A 13,844-nucleotide genomic window follows, 5' to 3' on the forward strand; every position below is an offset into this window, starting at 1 on the left:
TAATAATAATAAATGTTTTGGGCTTAACTTTATATCTGCAGCATTATTTATTTTCCCTGCATATCCCCATTATTTTATTTGAATGATAGACTGCTGCATGATAACTTGGGAGAGAATGTGAACTTTTGACGCCATTGAATAAATATGATTTAAATTTGACCAGCATGATTGATTGGACAGTACAGACCATATTTTTCGAAAAGCTTTTGAAAGATCTAACACAATTTACTGTATATTGGTAAAAAAGAGACTGTACTCGTTTCTTTTCTATTTTTTGAAATTAAATTCTGTTTCAAAACCCAATCATTACAATACTGCTCAATAAGGTTTTCACTGTTTGGTTTGCATAGTTTCAGGTATTACCATTCAACTTTAGAAACCCAATTGCTTGTATCAAAAGAGAATTTGGTCTTTCTTTTAAGATTAGAATATGAATAACAAGAGATCCAACTTTGCTGCACAACTGAAGTAGTATGCTGGTGAACTAATCTCCTCACAGATTGTATAATTTATTTCCTTTTTTGGAAGAGAATTGCTTCCACTGTTTGTTCAAAGCAAAAGCAACATTTTTTCTTCCATATCAGTACAAATAATAAATTCAAAGTCTTCTGTCTCTAAACTTAAGTTTTACTTTTTTTTCCACTGACAGTTGATATTAAAAATAATACAATGGTCTCCATTTTTAATTTCAAATCATTATTTCTTTAAGCATACTTTTCTATTCGGTGCTATTGCTTTTATAAGCAAGTAAAGCAAAATTGAAGCTCCACATAATATTATTTTTTGCATAAATGAAATCAGCATCTGATGTGATGCGTGATAAACTTGCTATTAAGAAAAAGAATCTAATGAACATATCACTTTATTTTGTAAGTGAAAGTACAAACAACTAAGCATGTCAATAAAAAATACAAGTGATAAAGCAACTCTTGTTTAATAATTTTTTAAAACTTATTTTTCTTCAATAAACGAGTAAAATTACTACTTTTTTTAGTTCTTTTCATAAATCTTTCAACTGAATTTGATAATTCTTAATAATTTTTTTTTAAAAAACTTTTAAAAGTTTAATATTTTTCTTATATTTATATTTTATAAGTATTAGACCTTTCTAATTTTTAAGCGATAATATAATAATAAAAATTAACTTTAAATAAGGATAAGAATGCAATGTTATGATTATTTTTAAAAAGTACTTTAACATCTTTTAATAATTTGTTTAGTATGCGTAAATTAGTCGAAAGAATCTTACAGTAAAAATAGAAGGATACTTGTCACTCTTATATTAATTTTTCTAAAAATTATAAATAAAAATATAAAATTTAATTTAAAACTTATTTGATTAATATTTAAAATAAAAATAAATATTAAACTAAAATAAAAAACAAAATTAGAGAACTAAAATCTCATTAAAAATTGAAAATAAACTCTTAGATTATTGGCTAAAAAATAATTTATCTAACATAAAAAAAAATGTAAAGTAAAAAAAATGATATTTATGTTAAGAATATTACTCATATAAACAACATTAATTAATCTCATTCACGTGCACACCTACGCATACATATTTAAGAAAAAAATATAGAAACATATTTTAAATAAATAAATTACAAAGTTAATAGTACTATATTTAGTAATACATTATTTTTTATCCAAAACTTTAAACTAAAAATTTTAAAAAATAAATATTTATTTGTAAAATTATATTACTGAATTTTTAATATTTTTTATAAAATATTTTAAAAAATGCATCCTAACAAGTTGTTTATTATTATTATTATTATTAGTAGAAGGGGCTAAGGTCTAAAATAAAACCAGAATAACTAATAATTTTAAGTATCATCTTTTCTTAGCAAATGAATTTACTACGGGTGAATCAGACATAAAAATTCTACAACCGAAAGCTTCACTATGAGCCTAATTAAAAAGTCAGTCAATACATTAATTCTGGCTTCTTTCATTTTGAATAACAATTTTTTAATTTTCCTAATAATAGGAAACCAACGGTGGAGAGAATCACACTTCTCTTGAATAATATGAATTACAATCCTAGAATCAAATATGCAATAGCTGTCATCAAATCAAGACTCTTAATCAAACAAAGTCCCCAAAAAAAATCTCCATAACTCAAATTATTCATAAAACTAACAATAAATACACCTTAAAAGTCCTAAACTAATATCAAAATTTTAGAGTATGTGAAATTGGGTTAAAAATTCAAGAGTTCCTATGCTCTAAGATCAGGTAGATCATGATTACAAATATCAAATTTCAAGGAGTACAATCTCTTAAGAGAAACAAGTACTAAGATCATAGATAAACAAAAAACTAATTTCTTAGAACATGCACGATGAACTTAAGAGATAAATTATTGTATTACACATAATACAAATGTTATAATTAGTCATGTTTCTTTTAGTCCTCTCTTCGTCTATTAACAACATGCCATGAACTACCTTTAAAAGAATGTTTTGATTTTTTAGGCACAATCCCACGTCAAAACCAAACCAAAGTTAATTGATTTTTGCTATAGCTAGATTTTGATATTTTAATTTTAAAAAAGTTATGCGATTTTTTGAAATATTTCATGCATCATTCCATGTGTATATATTTCTCTATGAAAATCTTTTATATTTTAACTTGTTAATAAATTATATTTTCTTATTTATTTAAAATATTTGTTCACTAAAACAAATCTTATATTTGAAAATTCTCTATAAAATTTATACAATTTTACTTGTACAATTCAGTTGTTTTCTTTTCACTTTCATAAAATAATATATTATTTTATATCAATTAAACTTCTGTGGTCTAAATGTTTTTCTTTTTGTAAAATTTATTAATTCTTTTTATAGAAAAATACGTACTTTTCCATCTTATTATGTGCAAAAAAAAAGTGTTAATCGTTTAAGCTTTTCTTTTATTAAATTCCATGAATCGGTTCAAACTTTCTTTATTTGATGAAACATTTAACTGATAAATTCTCAGCTAATCTCAACTATTTAGTAAAGGATAATTTGACAAAATAGAAGAATAATTACATGAAAATTGTAGCAATATAAAAAATTACACTATTTTCTTAGTAAGACCTTGGCAATAATGTCAGAAGTACACCATCACCGCAAGAATTAATCTGCTAGTTTCTGTTGGGTAAAATGTTTGATTTAATTTCTTTTATTACAACACACGTTGTAATACAAAATTTATGATTATATTAATTTAATATATATATATATATTTGATAATTTAAAATTAATTTTATTTAATTTTAAAATAAATAAGTTCATAAATTGATAACATTAATGATAAATATATTTAATAATAACATATGACAATAAATATTAAATTTTTAAAATATATTACTCCCGGTTTTATAGATGTCGTTCCCCACCAAAATTTGACTTGAACGTTTCATGTTTTAGAAAATTAAATTCTGAGTTTGGCAGAAGCGTTAGAATTATATGTCGGGTCATCTTAATCTGACATAGTATCTTATAATTTTTAAAGGAAAATATAATTCTCAATTATCATATAATAAAATCGAGTCTTTCAAATTTATAACATAATACTAATATTATTTAATTTAAAATATATTTTTAATTATACATTACTGATATTATTTTTATATCAAACTTATATTTTATTTTGATATTCTACATAATAAAAATTAACATTAAAAATAAAGTCAGGTTATCAATATTAAGCTCTATTTTTAATTTAAAACAGTAGAAATAATATTTAAAACGTTACATTTAAATTATATTTTATTAATTTATAAAATAAGTCAATAAATAAACTTGACCCAATGATATTCTATACATTATTCCCAATAAGTCAAGCCAGAGTCAATAAATTCATCTGTACCTCAACTTATAAACATTTTTATTGTCTACATATAAAAAAAACTGTGGAGAAAACAAAATTTACTTTAGTTATTTTGAAATAAGGGAAAAATGGTCTCCAATTATGAAGTGAAGGATAGTTTTGACAAAAATAAAAAATAAATGATTTCCTTAATTAGAGAATATGTAGAGTTGAAGGATATTAATGAAAAATTGTTGAATATTGAATTGTAGGTGATAATGTGTAAATTTGAATAAGAGTTAGAAAAGAAAAAATTAGAAAAGTAGAGAGAGAGAGAGAGAGAGAGAGAGATGGAAGAAAGATGGGGATGTTGATATAAAATTGATTTAGAAGAAGAAAAAAAGAGATTTTTATGGAAACATACTATTTAGTTATAAAGTAGTAACTGGTGAGGAAGGACATATGGTCAAATGTGAAGGTGGGAGAGCTTAATAAATGAGGGCCTGAGCCTGAGGGGGGTGTCATAGTGGAGAGTGCTCAGATGACTGAGGGCAAAAATTGTTAGTATGCACAGACAGTACAGATTGGTGGGCTGTCTTCCCGCCATTAAAACCACTCTCTTCTTTCCACCACACCCATTCATTCACTCTCTTTCTCTCTCCTCTTCCACTCTTCTATAAATAGATAGAGATGTTATGTTCTAGCTATACCTAGGGTTCTCATCACCATCAATTTTAAAATAATAATAAAAATCAACATCAAGGAAGCAGTTGACATAAGCAAGTAGAAGTAGTAGTAGGAGGAGCAGCAAGACCTCAACTCATAAATATCAAAGGCATCAAAGGGGGGGAGAGAGAGAGAGAGAGAGAGAGAGAGAAAGAGAGAGGCAAGGAGGAAGAGAGAAAAGGAATGGTAAGAGACATGATGGGCACAGGAGTGTATGGTGGGGGAGACATGAATGAGAAACCTGCATGGCTAGAGAGGTTGATGGCTGAGACATTCTTTGGTGGTTGTGGGGTCCACCAGAATCGCAGGAAGAACGAGAAGAACGTCTTTTGCTTGCACTGTTGCCTTAGCATCTGCCCCCACTGCTTCCCTTCTCACCGCTCTCACCCTCTCCTCCAGGTATTATATTCATCATTCTCTTCTCAATTCCTTTTCTTACTTCATTAAAGCTCTCATTTTTCCTCCCCCTCTTCCCGTTTCTCAACTCTTTCCTCTTCAATTTTCCAAATTGCTAATTGGGAATTCGTTTCCTGCGGCTTCAAAGTTAACTCTTTTCCTTTTTTTTTAGCTTCTGCACCTTTATCTCCTCTAATTGTTTGCTCCCTATTTGCAAATTACTTGGACTTTTAGCTGTTCCTTGCTACTCCTTCTTTTCTACAATTTTCCGTATGCCTGGTTGTTGTGTACTCTCTCTCTCTCTCTCTCTCTCTCTCTCTTTTCTTTACTTCTCTGAGTCTTTTTTCTTCAGCTTTTAAAATTCAGATGCAGCTGGATCTCTCTGAGTTTTATCAAAATTCTCTCTTTCAAGATCACTTTCTTGTCACCTTCTTTGATTATTTTATCTCTTACATGCAGCTTTAGAGGGTATGTATACTTAGCAGCTTCCAGTGTTTTTTTCAAAATCCTTTGAACACTGAAGATGTGGGTCAATTAGCTGTTCGTTTCTCGTCAATTTCATTACAATTTGCAACGAAATGGTCACACAAGAACGTTGTCCCTGTGTTTTTGTTCTAATTTGTTTTTCCACATACAATTCACTCAAACCCCTTTTCTGGAATTTTGGAAAAAATAATAAAAGTAAACTTAATTTTACTTTCCCAAAGACGAGAGGAGGGAAAACTGAAGAAGTTATCAAATTGAAATAGATAGTTTAATTTGGTTCATGCAATTTTTGTTTAGGATATTTTCACAAATTTCCTTCCGCTAGATTCTCTTCCCTATTGAATTTATCTTTGTATAAATAATTTTTTTAAAAAAAGAACAATTAGAGTTTAGTTTTCTAAAATTAAAGAAGCCTGTGCTTCTCGTTGAGTAATTGTCTGGTTGAACTCACCAATATTGTCTCATTGTATTTGGTGTTCCCCATATCTATATTTATGCATATTTATATATGGTTTCCGTAAGGGTTCACCGTGTCTTCCTTGATTCCCCTTTTTGGTTTTGGTTTCTTTCCCATTAATGGAAGATCTCTTTTTTATCCATTTCTCCCTGCAAAGGTTTATCAGCTGTTGCTTTCATTGAAAGCGAAAAGTTTGACCCAATGGTTCCCAATTCATGTTGTGTCTCTTTATTTATTTATTTGCACAGGAACCCATCACTTCTCCTAAATTATTCCTCACTTTGTACTTCATTTAATTTCTCAAACCCCCTTTAATTGAATGGAAGGTTTATACATCCAGTGTTGCCTGGCTGTTCTTACCATTTAATTTTCTCACAATTTATCCTTCATATTTCATTAATTGTGCTAGTAACTAGTGACAGTTAAGTTTACCCCACGGAGAAAAAGAGAGAGGGATATATAAAGGAATAGACTAGAAACTTGGGCTAACTTTGTTGATATATATATGGAAAGTAGTGGTTTTTTGCTTTTACTTTGTTTACTGTAAAGTGTAAACCCCATTTGTTTGAATAACCAATAATGAGTTTTTATATTTGCAATGTCACAGGTGCGAAGGTATGTTTACCACGATGTGATTCGATTAGATGACCTGGAAAAGCTCATTGATTGTTCCAATATTCAGGTGAGACAAAATTCTGTAGAAAAAGTTTATAGATTCATAATTGAGGTATATTTAAATTATTTAATTTTCTTTGAAGAAGTGAACGTAATTAAATAAATGGTTGACAGTGTTAATTATTTTATCTGTCTATCGTTATAAGAGATGTTTGTGACAAGAATTATTTAATAATTAAAATATAAAAATTACTGTATTAAAATAGTTGATGTAATAAATAAAAAAGATGGTTTGTTGGTTTTGTGAAGAATGATGATAGGTGGGAGACTGAAATGGATATTACTTGTTTGTATGGCAGCCCTATACTATTAACAGTGCCAAAGTAATATTCTTAAATCAGAGGCCACAATCGAGGACATGCAAAGGTCCTGCCAACGCTTGCTTCACTTGTGATAGGATTCTTCAGGAACCATTTCATTTCTGTTCTCTATCATGCAAGGTTTTTATTCTCTTTTCTCATTCTTCCTCTTAATTCACTCAAACAATTTCAAATTATCTCCCTTTAAAATATTTAATAATTTATTAATTATTTTTAAAACAATACTTACATTTATTGATATCTCATTTAAATTCTTCAATAAATTTATACTTGTATTTTATTTTCTTAATAATGGTATTTTAGTCAAAATATATCATTTTATCATAACAGCTTCTGTGTTTAATATATATATTTAAGTTTACATTACTTTAATAGACAAATAATGAGATGGAGGGAGGATTTTTCTTTGTTGATTAAGAAACGTTAAAGATATACTTTTTTAAAAATAATTCTTAATTATATTTTTTATAATTGAATTTTAAAAAATTTAAAATAATTTTTAAAATGTGATTAATTGATGACATAAGTGCTTTGCTTCTTTTTTTTTTTTTGTAAAATTTTTTTAAGGGCTTGTGTTAATATATTTTTTATATATAATATTTCCTTAACTGACAGTTTTATCGTAAAAGGAAAATAATTTAATACCATCTATTGAGTGCACCTGTAATTATAACGTTAATTGGAATGTTGTCTGTTGTAAATGATATTATTAGCTTTGTTAATAATATATATATATAACCAAAAGTAAACTATTAATTCATAAAAATAATATTATATATTTTATTAATATTAAGATTGTATATATTAGTAATTATTAATACGTTAAATGCTGATATGATATATTATCTTGTTCTGTCTACTAACAGTAGATAATACATCAAATATAACATAATCATATACTATTTATTGTTAGAAACAAATTTTCTGTCGGTTAGTAAATGTTTTTTTTAATCTTGTTTAACACAATGGAACATGTTGGCGGTGGGTAGTAATAACTAAAGTTTATCTTTAAAGCAAAATATCGTATGGTGATAAAAGTAAGGGTTAATTTTGATAAAACATTTTACACATTTTTATTCAAAAGTTTAATTACGTTGTATAACCGTATAATGTCACATCATTAAATTCACATAATTACCTTAAAGATTCCATTTTTTTTTCCATACACGTCAATATATGATTAATGTTATATTAAAATGAAATTCATTATTTGATGATCGTAGTATATGATTAAATTTTCAAATAATACATTTAATTTCCTAAAATTAACTTTAATATAAGAATGATATAATAATAACAAAAAATAAAACTTAAATTGAAAATTAAATTGGGTGATGATTATGGGTTTCTAATGTAAAGATATTGCAGGTGGATTACATGGTGTACGAGGGTCAAAGCTTGTCCAGTATTTTGCATCGATTCGATGAATCTGACTTTGCAATTTCGCAGTTCGAGGGCCTAAGGGTGGATGGCTCAGAAGTAATTGATGAAGATACCCAAATTGCCCCTAGTTCCTCTTACTCCAACACTGAAGCCACCAGCAATTCTGTAATTTCACGCGAACCAAACAACATGAAGAAGGGCAAAACCAACAGGTTCCTCCCTGGGATCGTCCTCTCTCTTGGCAGCAGAAGAAAGGGTGCTCCTCATAGGGCTCCTCTCTCCTAGATTCCTATTACTATTATTATAATTATAATAAATCGGTAAATTTTAATTAATAATATATTATCAATTAGTATAAATTTATGCTCAAAATAAAATATTTCAGTTTTAATTATTATTTATGTCATATATATGTATGAAGAAAAATACTATTTGTAATATGTGCTTTTCCTTGTTAGCTATTAAGGGTGTGATTAGTTTTAAGAGCTTTTTCATTATTGGAATTATGGTATGTGCATGCATTGCTAGGATTTTCCGTTGACATCTATGGCGGTTTTCAAACCACCGATTTTGTATTCGATGCTATGGAAAATTGGCTTGTGCATTGTTTATGAGGTATGTTGTATAAACGGAAAGTACAATTTCCCTCTTATCTTACATCTTGTGCATGCTTTAGTTTTTGCTTTGGAGTCTTCAATTATAATTTAAATTTCGGATTTTCTAAACTCAACCAAGTTTTTCAGCAGATCATCTACAAGTATAGTTAATCTATATCCACTATCACTTTAGAGTGACTCTACTAGTGTCTATGAAATCCTACTGTATTTGAGGAATAATGTGAAGAAAAAATATAGGTGTTTTGTCAAGGAATATTGTTCCCTTATTATAAAAAATATAGGATAGAAATTTTTTATAATCTTTAAAATCTAAAATATTTCTTAAAATTACAGTATTAATTATTAACTGGTTATATTTTCTATTTTTTGTGATTTAATTGAAAGGATTTTATAAATAAGATTAATAAAAGTACAAATTTTATAGTAGAACGTGTCTGATTGTATACGAAACTGATCTTCGTAGTTATTTTATTTTATTTTTATGGAGATTTTGGTTGGAAATTAAACGTAGTCCTGGGACAATATGGGATCACAGCAAAATTCGTTTCAGCACTTTACATAAAGTAACTTTTGATCTTAACCATACTTCTAGGGAAGCGTTTTTTGTTTTAGGATCTTTTAGGCTCGAAGTTTCTAGGCCGTAGTCACAGTACCTTTACCTTTTTGTTATTTTTCCTCGTGATTCCTTGTAAAAAGACATAATAATAATTAAAGAACCTAAAACAACCCCCCAAGAGGTTGACCTATAAAAGTGTTAACATAAAAAAAAAGTTGCAGTTTAGGCCGGTCTCCAGAATTGACCTACAAGGTATTAGACTTGAAAGATAAACATAAAATCTTTGTACCTTTGATTGGCTCTTTCGCCATGAATTCTTGATCTAACACTCTAATGCTTCCATGCTTCCATGAACCTCTGAGAAATACCCTAACAAGCTAGCTAATAGATCAAGTGTAATTGTAAAATTCTTATTATATATATGGGCTTAGCTTACCCATTGGACTCTAACGAGCTAAATAGATCGAGTGTAGTAGCAAAATTCATATTATTATTGTTGCTAGGTCAAGTGCCTCCAAATTTTGCAAATTTGTTAGGCATATATACATCACCCTAGCCAACACACTTTTGCACAAGTCAATGATGGCATTCTATAGTCCTTTTGCTACTACACTCTTGCATTGACGAAAAAACATTCTATATAGCTAACACTATACTTTTTATTATATTTATTTTATCATCATTGATTAAAAGACTTTTACCTGAAAAATAAGAACTGGCTGAATAATGTATGCCTAGGATCGATTTAAGTTATAAAAAGAAGTGTAACAAAAACAAGTGATGAGATGCTATTTATCCTTACAAAATTACATAAAGAACATAAGTAGGTAAGGGTAGAAACACAATTGAATTGAGCCAAGTTTGCAAGATCTAAGTCTAACCATGTATGATATATTTTCATCCTTATTTGTGGGAGCTTTTGTGGACTGCAATATAATCCCATTCTCTATTGTTTTGCTTACTTTTGTCAAATTTATAAGGGATACTGATCAAAGCATTGGTTGGTTGGAAAGTCTTCAAATCGATTTGGGCAGAATTAAAACTAAAAAGTCATTGTCACCCACCGTAGTCGATTTTGAGATAGTTTATGTTAGTATTTTAGATTGTCATTTGCAACAAGAATTGCAAATACATTAGCCTAATATATTCAACATTTTTTGGAATGTGAAAGATGTGTGACATAATCATGCGTTGAGAGAGGGGTATACATTATCTAAACTTAAACTTAGTTTTTTTTTTTTTTTGTAAAAATCTAAACTTTGAGTTTTAAAGCAATTGCCGAAGGGCATATTACATATAAATTATCAACATTTATATTTTTACACTCATTTTTTCGCATACTCGTTTTCATCCTTCCTTGTTTTAATCTATCTCTTACTTCTTAACGTATCATTTTGCACATCTCTTACTTCTTTTTCGATATTTTTTTTCTTTCTTATCTCTCTTCTTTCTACTTACAATATATACTACACGCAAAAGGTGAACGTGAAGATATCATCATTCTAAAATTAGTTATGAGCCTTTACTAATGTGTTGAACTTTTGGAACAGTTTTCTATGACATCTGTATTCTAGCCCAAGTGGTAGGAGTTCGCAATACTTCTTTAAATAAAGCATTGACCTTTGAGACCTCGACACGTCTCATCTTGCAGCTCTATACTCTAGTCTTGGCAACTAGCATAATAGACACTATATACCCGTGAATGCTGTAGGTACACAAATATATTGGGTCTTGTAAGAAAAATAAAAATAAAAATAGGAAAGTACCCTATGAAGGAACCTTTGAATGGAGACGTTGTATAGTGTAAAGAAATTGCATGGAGGATGCATTAGTGCGAGCTACTTGCCTAGATGAATCTTCTAGTGGGTAGAATAAATCAGTACTAATGAAAGAGATTTGCTTCAAGCTTGTACCGCACATGGTAGCTAGGTACGTAGTATAAATACAACCCATTATTCTACCTATCTTTTGTGTGATCTCGTAGGACTATTCTAAACTTTACACTACTAGTGGGACATGAAAAGGTCCTCAAACACGACAAAGTAACACGTAACATCTAACATAATAATATTATTACGTAAAATGAGACACAGGTTTACAATAACGGCCGCTGCACACGATTTTCTTTCTTTATTAATTCAACTCTTTTATAAACTTCTGCTTTATTATTCATTTAATTATTTATAATCATCTTAGTTAATGCAACTCTTGATAAGATAAATGCATGCATATGAATTATTTATTTTAAAATAACTTTTATAGTTCTGATTATTTAGGTTTATACATTACACTTCTCATTATTATATAGTGTTTTTTGGGTTTAAAATTAAGTCGAATTCATTTTAATGAATTTAAATTTAAGCTATTGAATATAATTTGATGTACATGCACACTCATATTTTTATTAAAATATATATTTTATTAAAAAAATACGAAAATAATCTCCCAACATCCTACATAATTCTCATTTTATTTATTTTAATACAATAAAATATGTTAATTGCTTGGATTATTTCCATTAATTAGATTTTGTCTAAGATAAAAAAAATTATATGTTAGTGTAAATAGAACAGGACAAAGCTAACAGTTTAACGCCCTGATTGGTTATATTAATGGATATAAATATATAGTTACTGATGGACAGCTCTATTATATACAAAAAAAAAAGAGAGAGTGTATTTTTGATGCATTATATTGTTAAATAGACTCATAAGATATGTGCGAATACTTTGTTTGAAAAAGAGAAAGTAAAAGGAACGTTTAAAAAAGAGAGAACAAATTATGCTTTATGATATGTTTGGTTTGCGAAAAATAAGGAAGAAACAAAATAAAGGAAAGTGAATGATATTTTATAATGTTTATGTATATTTTTTGTTTATTTTTAGAGAAAAGTGAGAAGAAAGGGTTCTTGTATAAAGGGGTTGACTCCAAAAACAACTCCTTATTTATTTTTTATTTAAAATTTAAATATATATAATAGATGCTTAAATTTAAATTAATGATAAATATGTTTTTTCTGTTTTTATTTATATATTTTACACAGTTCCTCACTACAGATGAGCTAAATTCATTGTATAATATACACTAATTTATATCATTTAATTAAAATTTCATTCAATTAATAATTAATTAATGAAGTATACTACTCAGGAGAGCTGGCTCAATTGGCAACACAGGTTGAGATTGTGGGCTTAAATGTTTGATTATGACTAAACACATATTGTAGAGAGGTGAAGAGCCTTAATCGTGCTCAGTCCAAGTTCAAAATAATTATTGATACTAATAATACACAATTGATGGTGTAAATAAGAAAAATTGATGAAAAATATTAACCAATATCTTAAGAATATTGATTAGGAAATAACAAAAATATATTTTGTTGGCTAAAAACTGTAAAAATGTATTTATCCCATAAATTTTCAATGCATTCTAATATAGTTTTTTTTGAAATATATATATATATTATTCATTATTTTTAACCACTGTTCCAAACCATATTTTGGGGGGGGGGGGGGGGGAGATTTGTTAGTAAAACCTTTAAATAATATTGAACTTCTTTAATATCACATTCACAGGGGTCAACCCGACAAATATTTACGTATTAAAAAAAAATGGGAATTTGGTTCCTTAACATGGCCTCACTGTTGCCCCATCTTTGAAGTTAAAAAGGAACGTTGAAGCACCAAAAGATTTGACCAAAAAAACAACAAAAAAAGCTCCAAAAGACAAAACCAAGTCGTTTGTATGTGTGTAAGCAAGAAGATCTTGTTCCTTCACCAAGGTGTCCTGTCACTATCAACTGTGGATTACAACTTACTACATGTAGAACTATGTATTAGCAGTAAAACTTTTATATATTTTTTTCTTTTCTATTACTATTGATTACGTCTCTTACTATTTTATGTTTTTTTTATCTTCCTCTTTCCTCCGTTCATTTTATATCTAAACAATGAATGTCAACGTATATTTCTCCCTAGTAGTAAATAGGCACAGTACGTGTGAGAAAGTATTTATGGTTTAAGTTTTTATTTTAAAATATGATTTTATAGTTTAAGTTTATAACTTATGTTTCCCATTGTTAAAATGCTTGTTTTCCTTCTAACTTAAGATTACTGGCGATGCCCAAGGTATATTAAACGGGTCTTGCTCAAGCGTCGTAAATACATTGCCTAAGGAATGAATAAATATTTTTTTTATTAAAAAATAATATCAAAATGCATTATAAATTATGATAAAGCATATTAAAAACAAGGTTTGATTATTTTTTATATTTAATTCCAAAATAACACTTAAACATTATGGGCATTGATGCTTAGCTATGTATTAAGTGACAAATAATTTGATGAATAAAAAATAATTAAGTAACATCTAATTTGAGATAAGTATTTTACATTCTTTAAATGATTTTCGTAACAATTGTTCTATTA

General features: G+C 28.0%; 1 protein-coding gene across 1 annotated transcript; it reads left to right on the plus strand.

Annotated features, from left to right (window-relative positions):
- Positions 1–4,755: 4,755 nt before the first annotated feature.
- Positions 4,756–8,529, plus strand: LOC113853147. Its single transcript, XM_027483621.1, has 4 exons — positions 4,756–4,926; positions 6,474–6,548; positions 6,841–6,981; positions 8,230–8,529. Exons 1-4 carry the CDS (start codon positions 4,756–4,758, stop codon positions 8,527–8,529), a joined length of 687 nt encoding a protein of 228 aa, XP_027339422.1.
- The last annotated feature ends 5,315 nt before the right edge of the window (positions 8,530–13,844 follow it).

Source organism: Abrus precatorius, unplaced genomic scaffold, assembly GCF_003935025.1.
Source record: "Abrus precatorius isolate BTA unplaced genomic scaffold, Abrus_2018 Scaffold10, whole genome shotgun sequence".
NCBI classification, from domain to species: Eukaryota; Viridiplantae; Streptophyta; class Magnoliopsida; order Fabales; family Fabaceae; genus Abrus; species Abrus precatorius.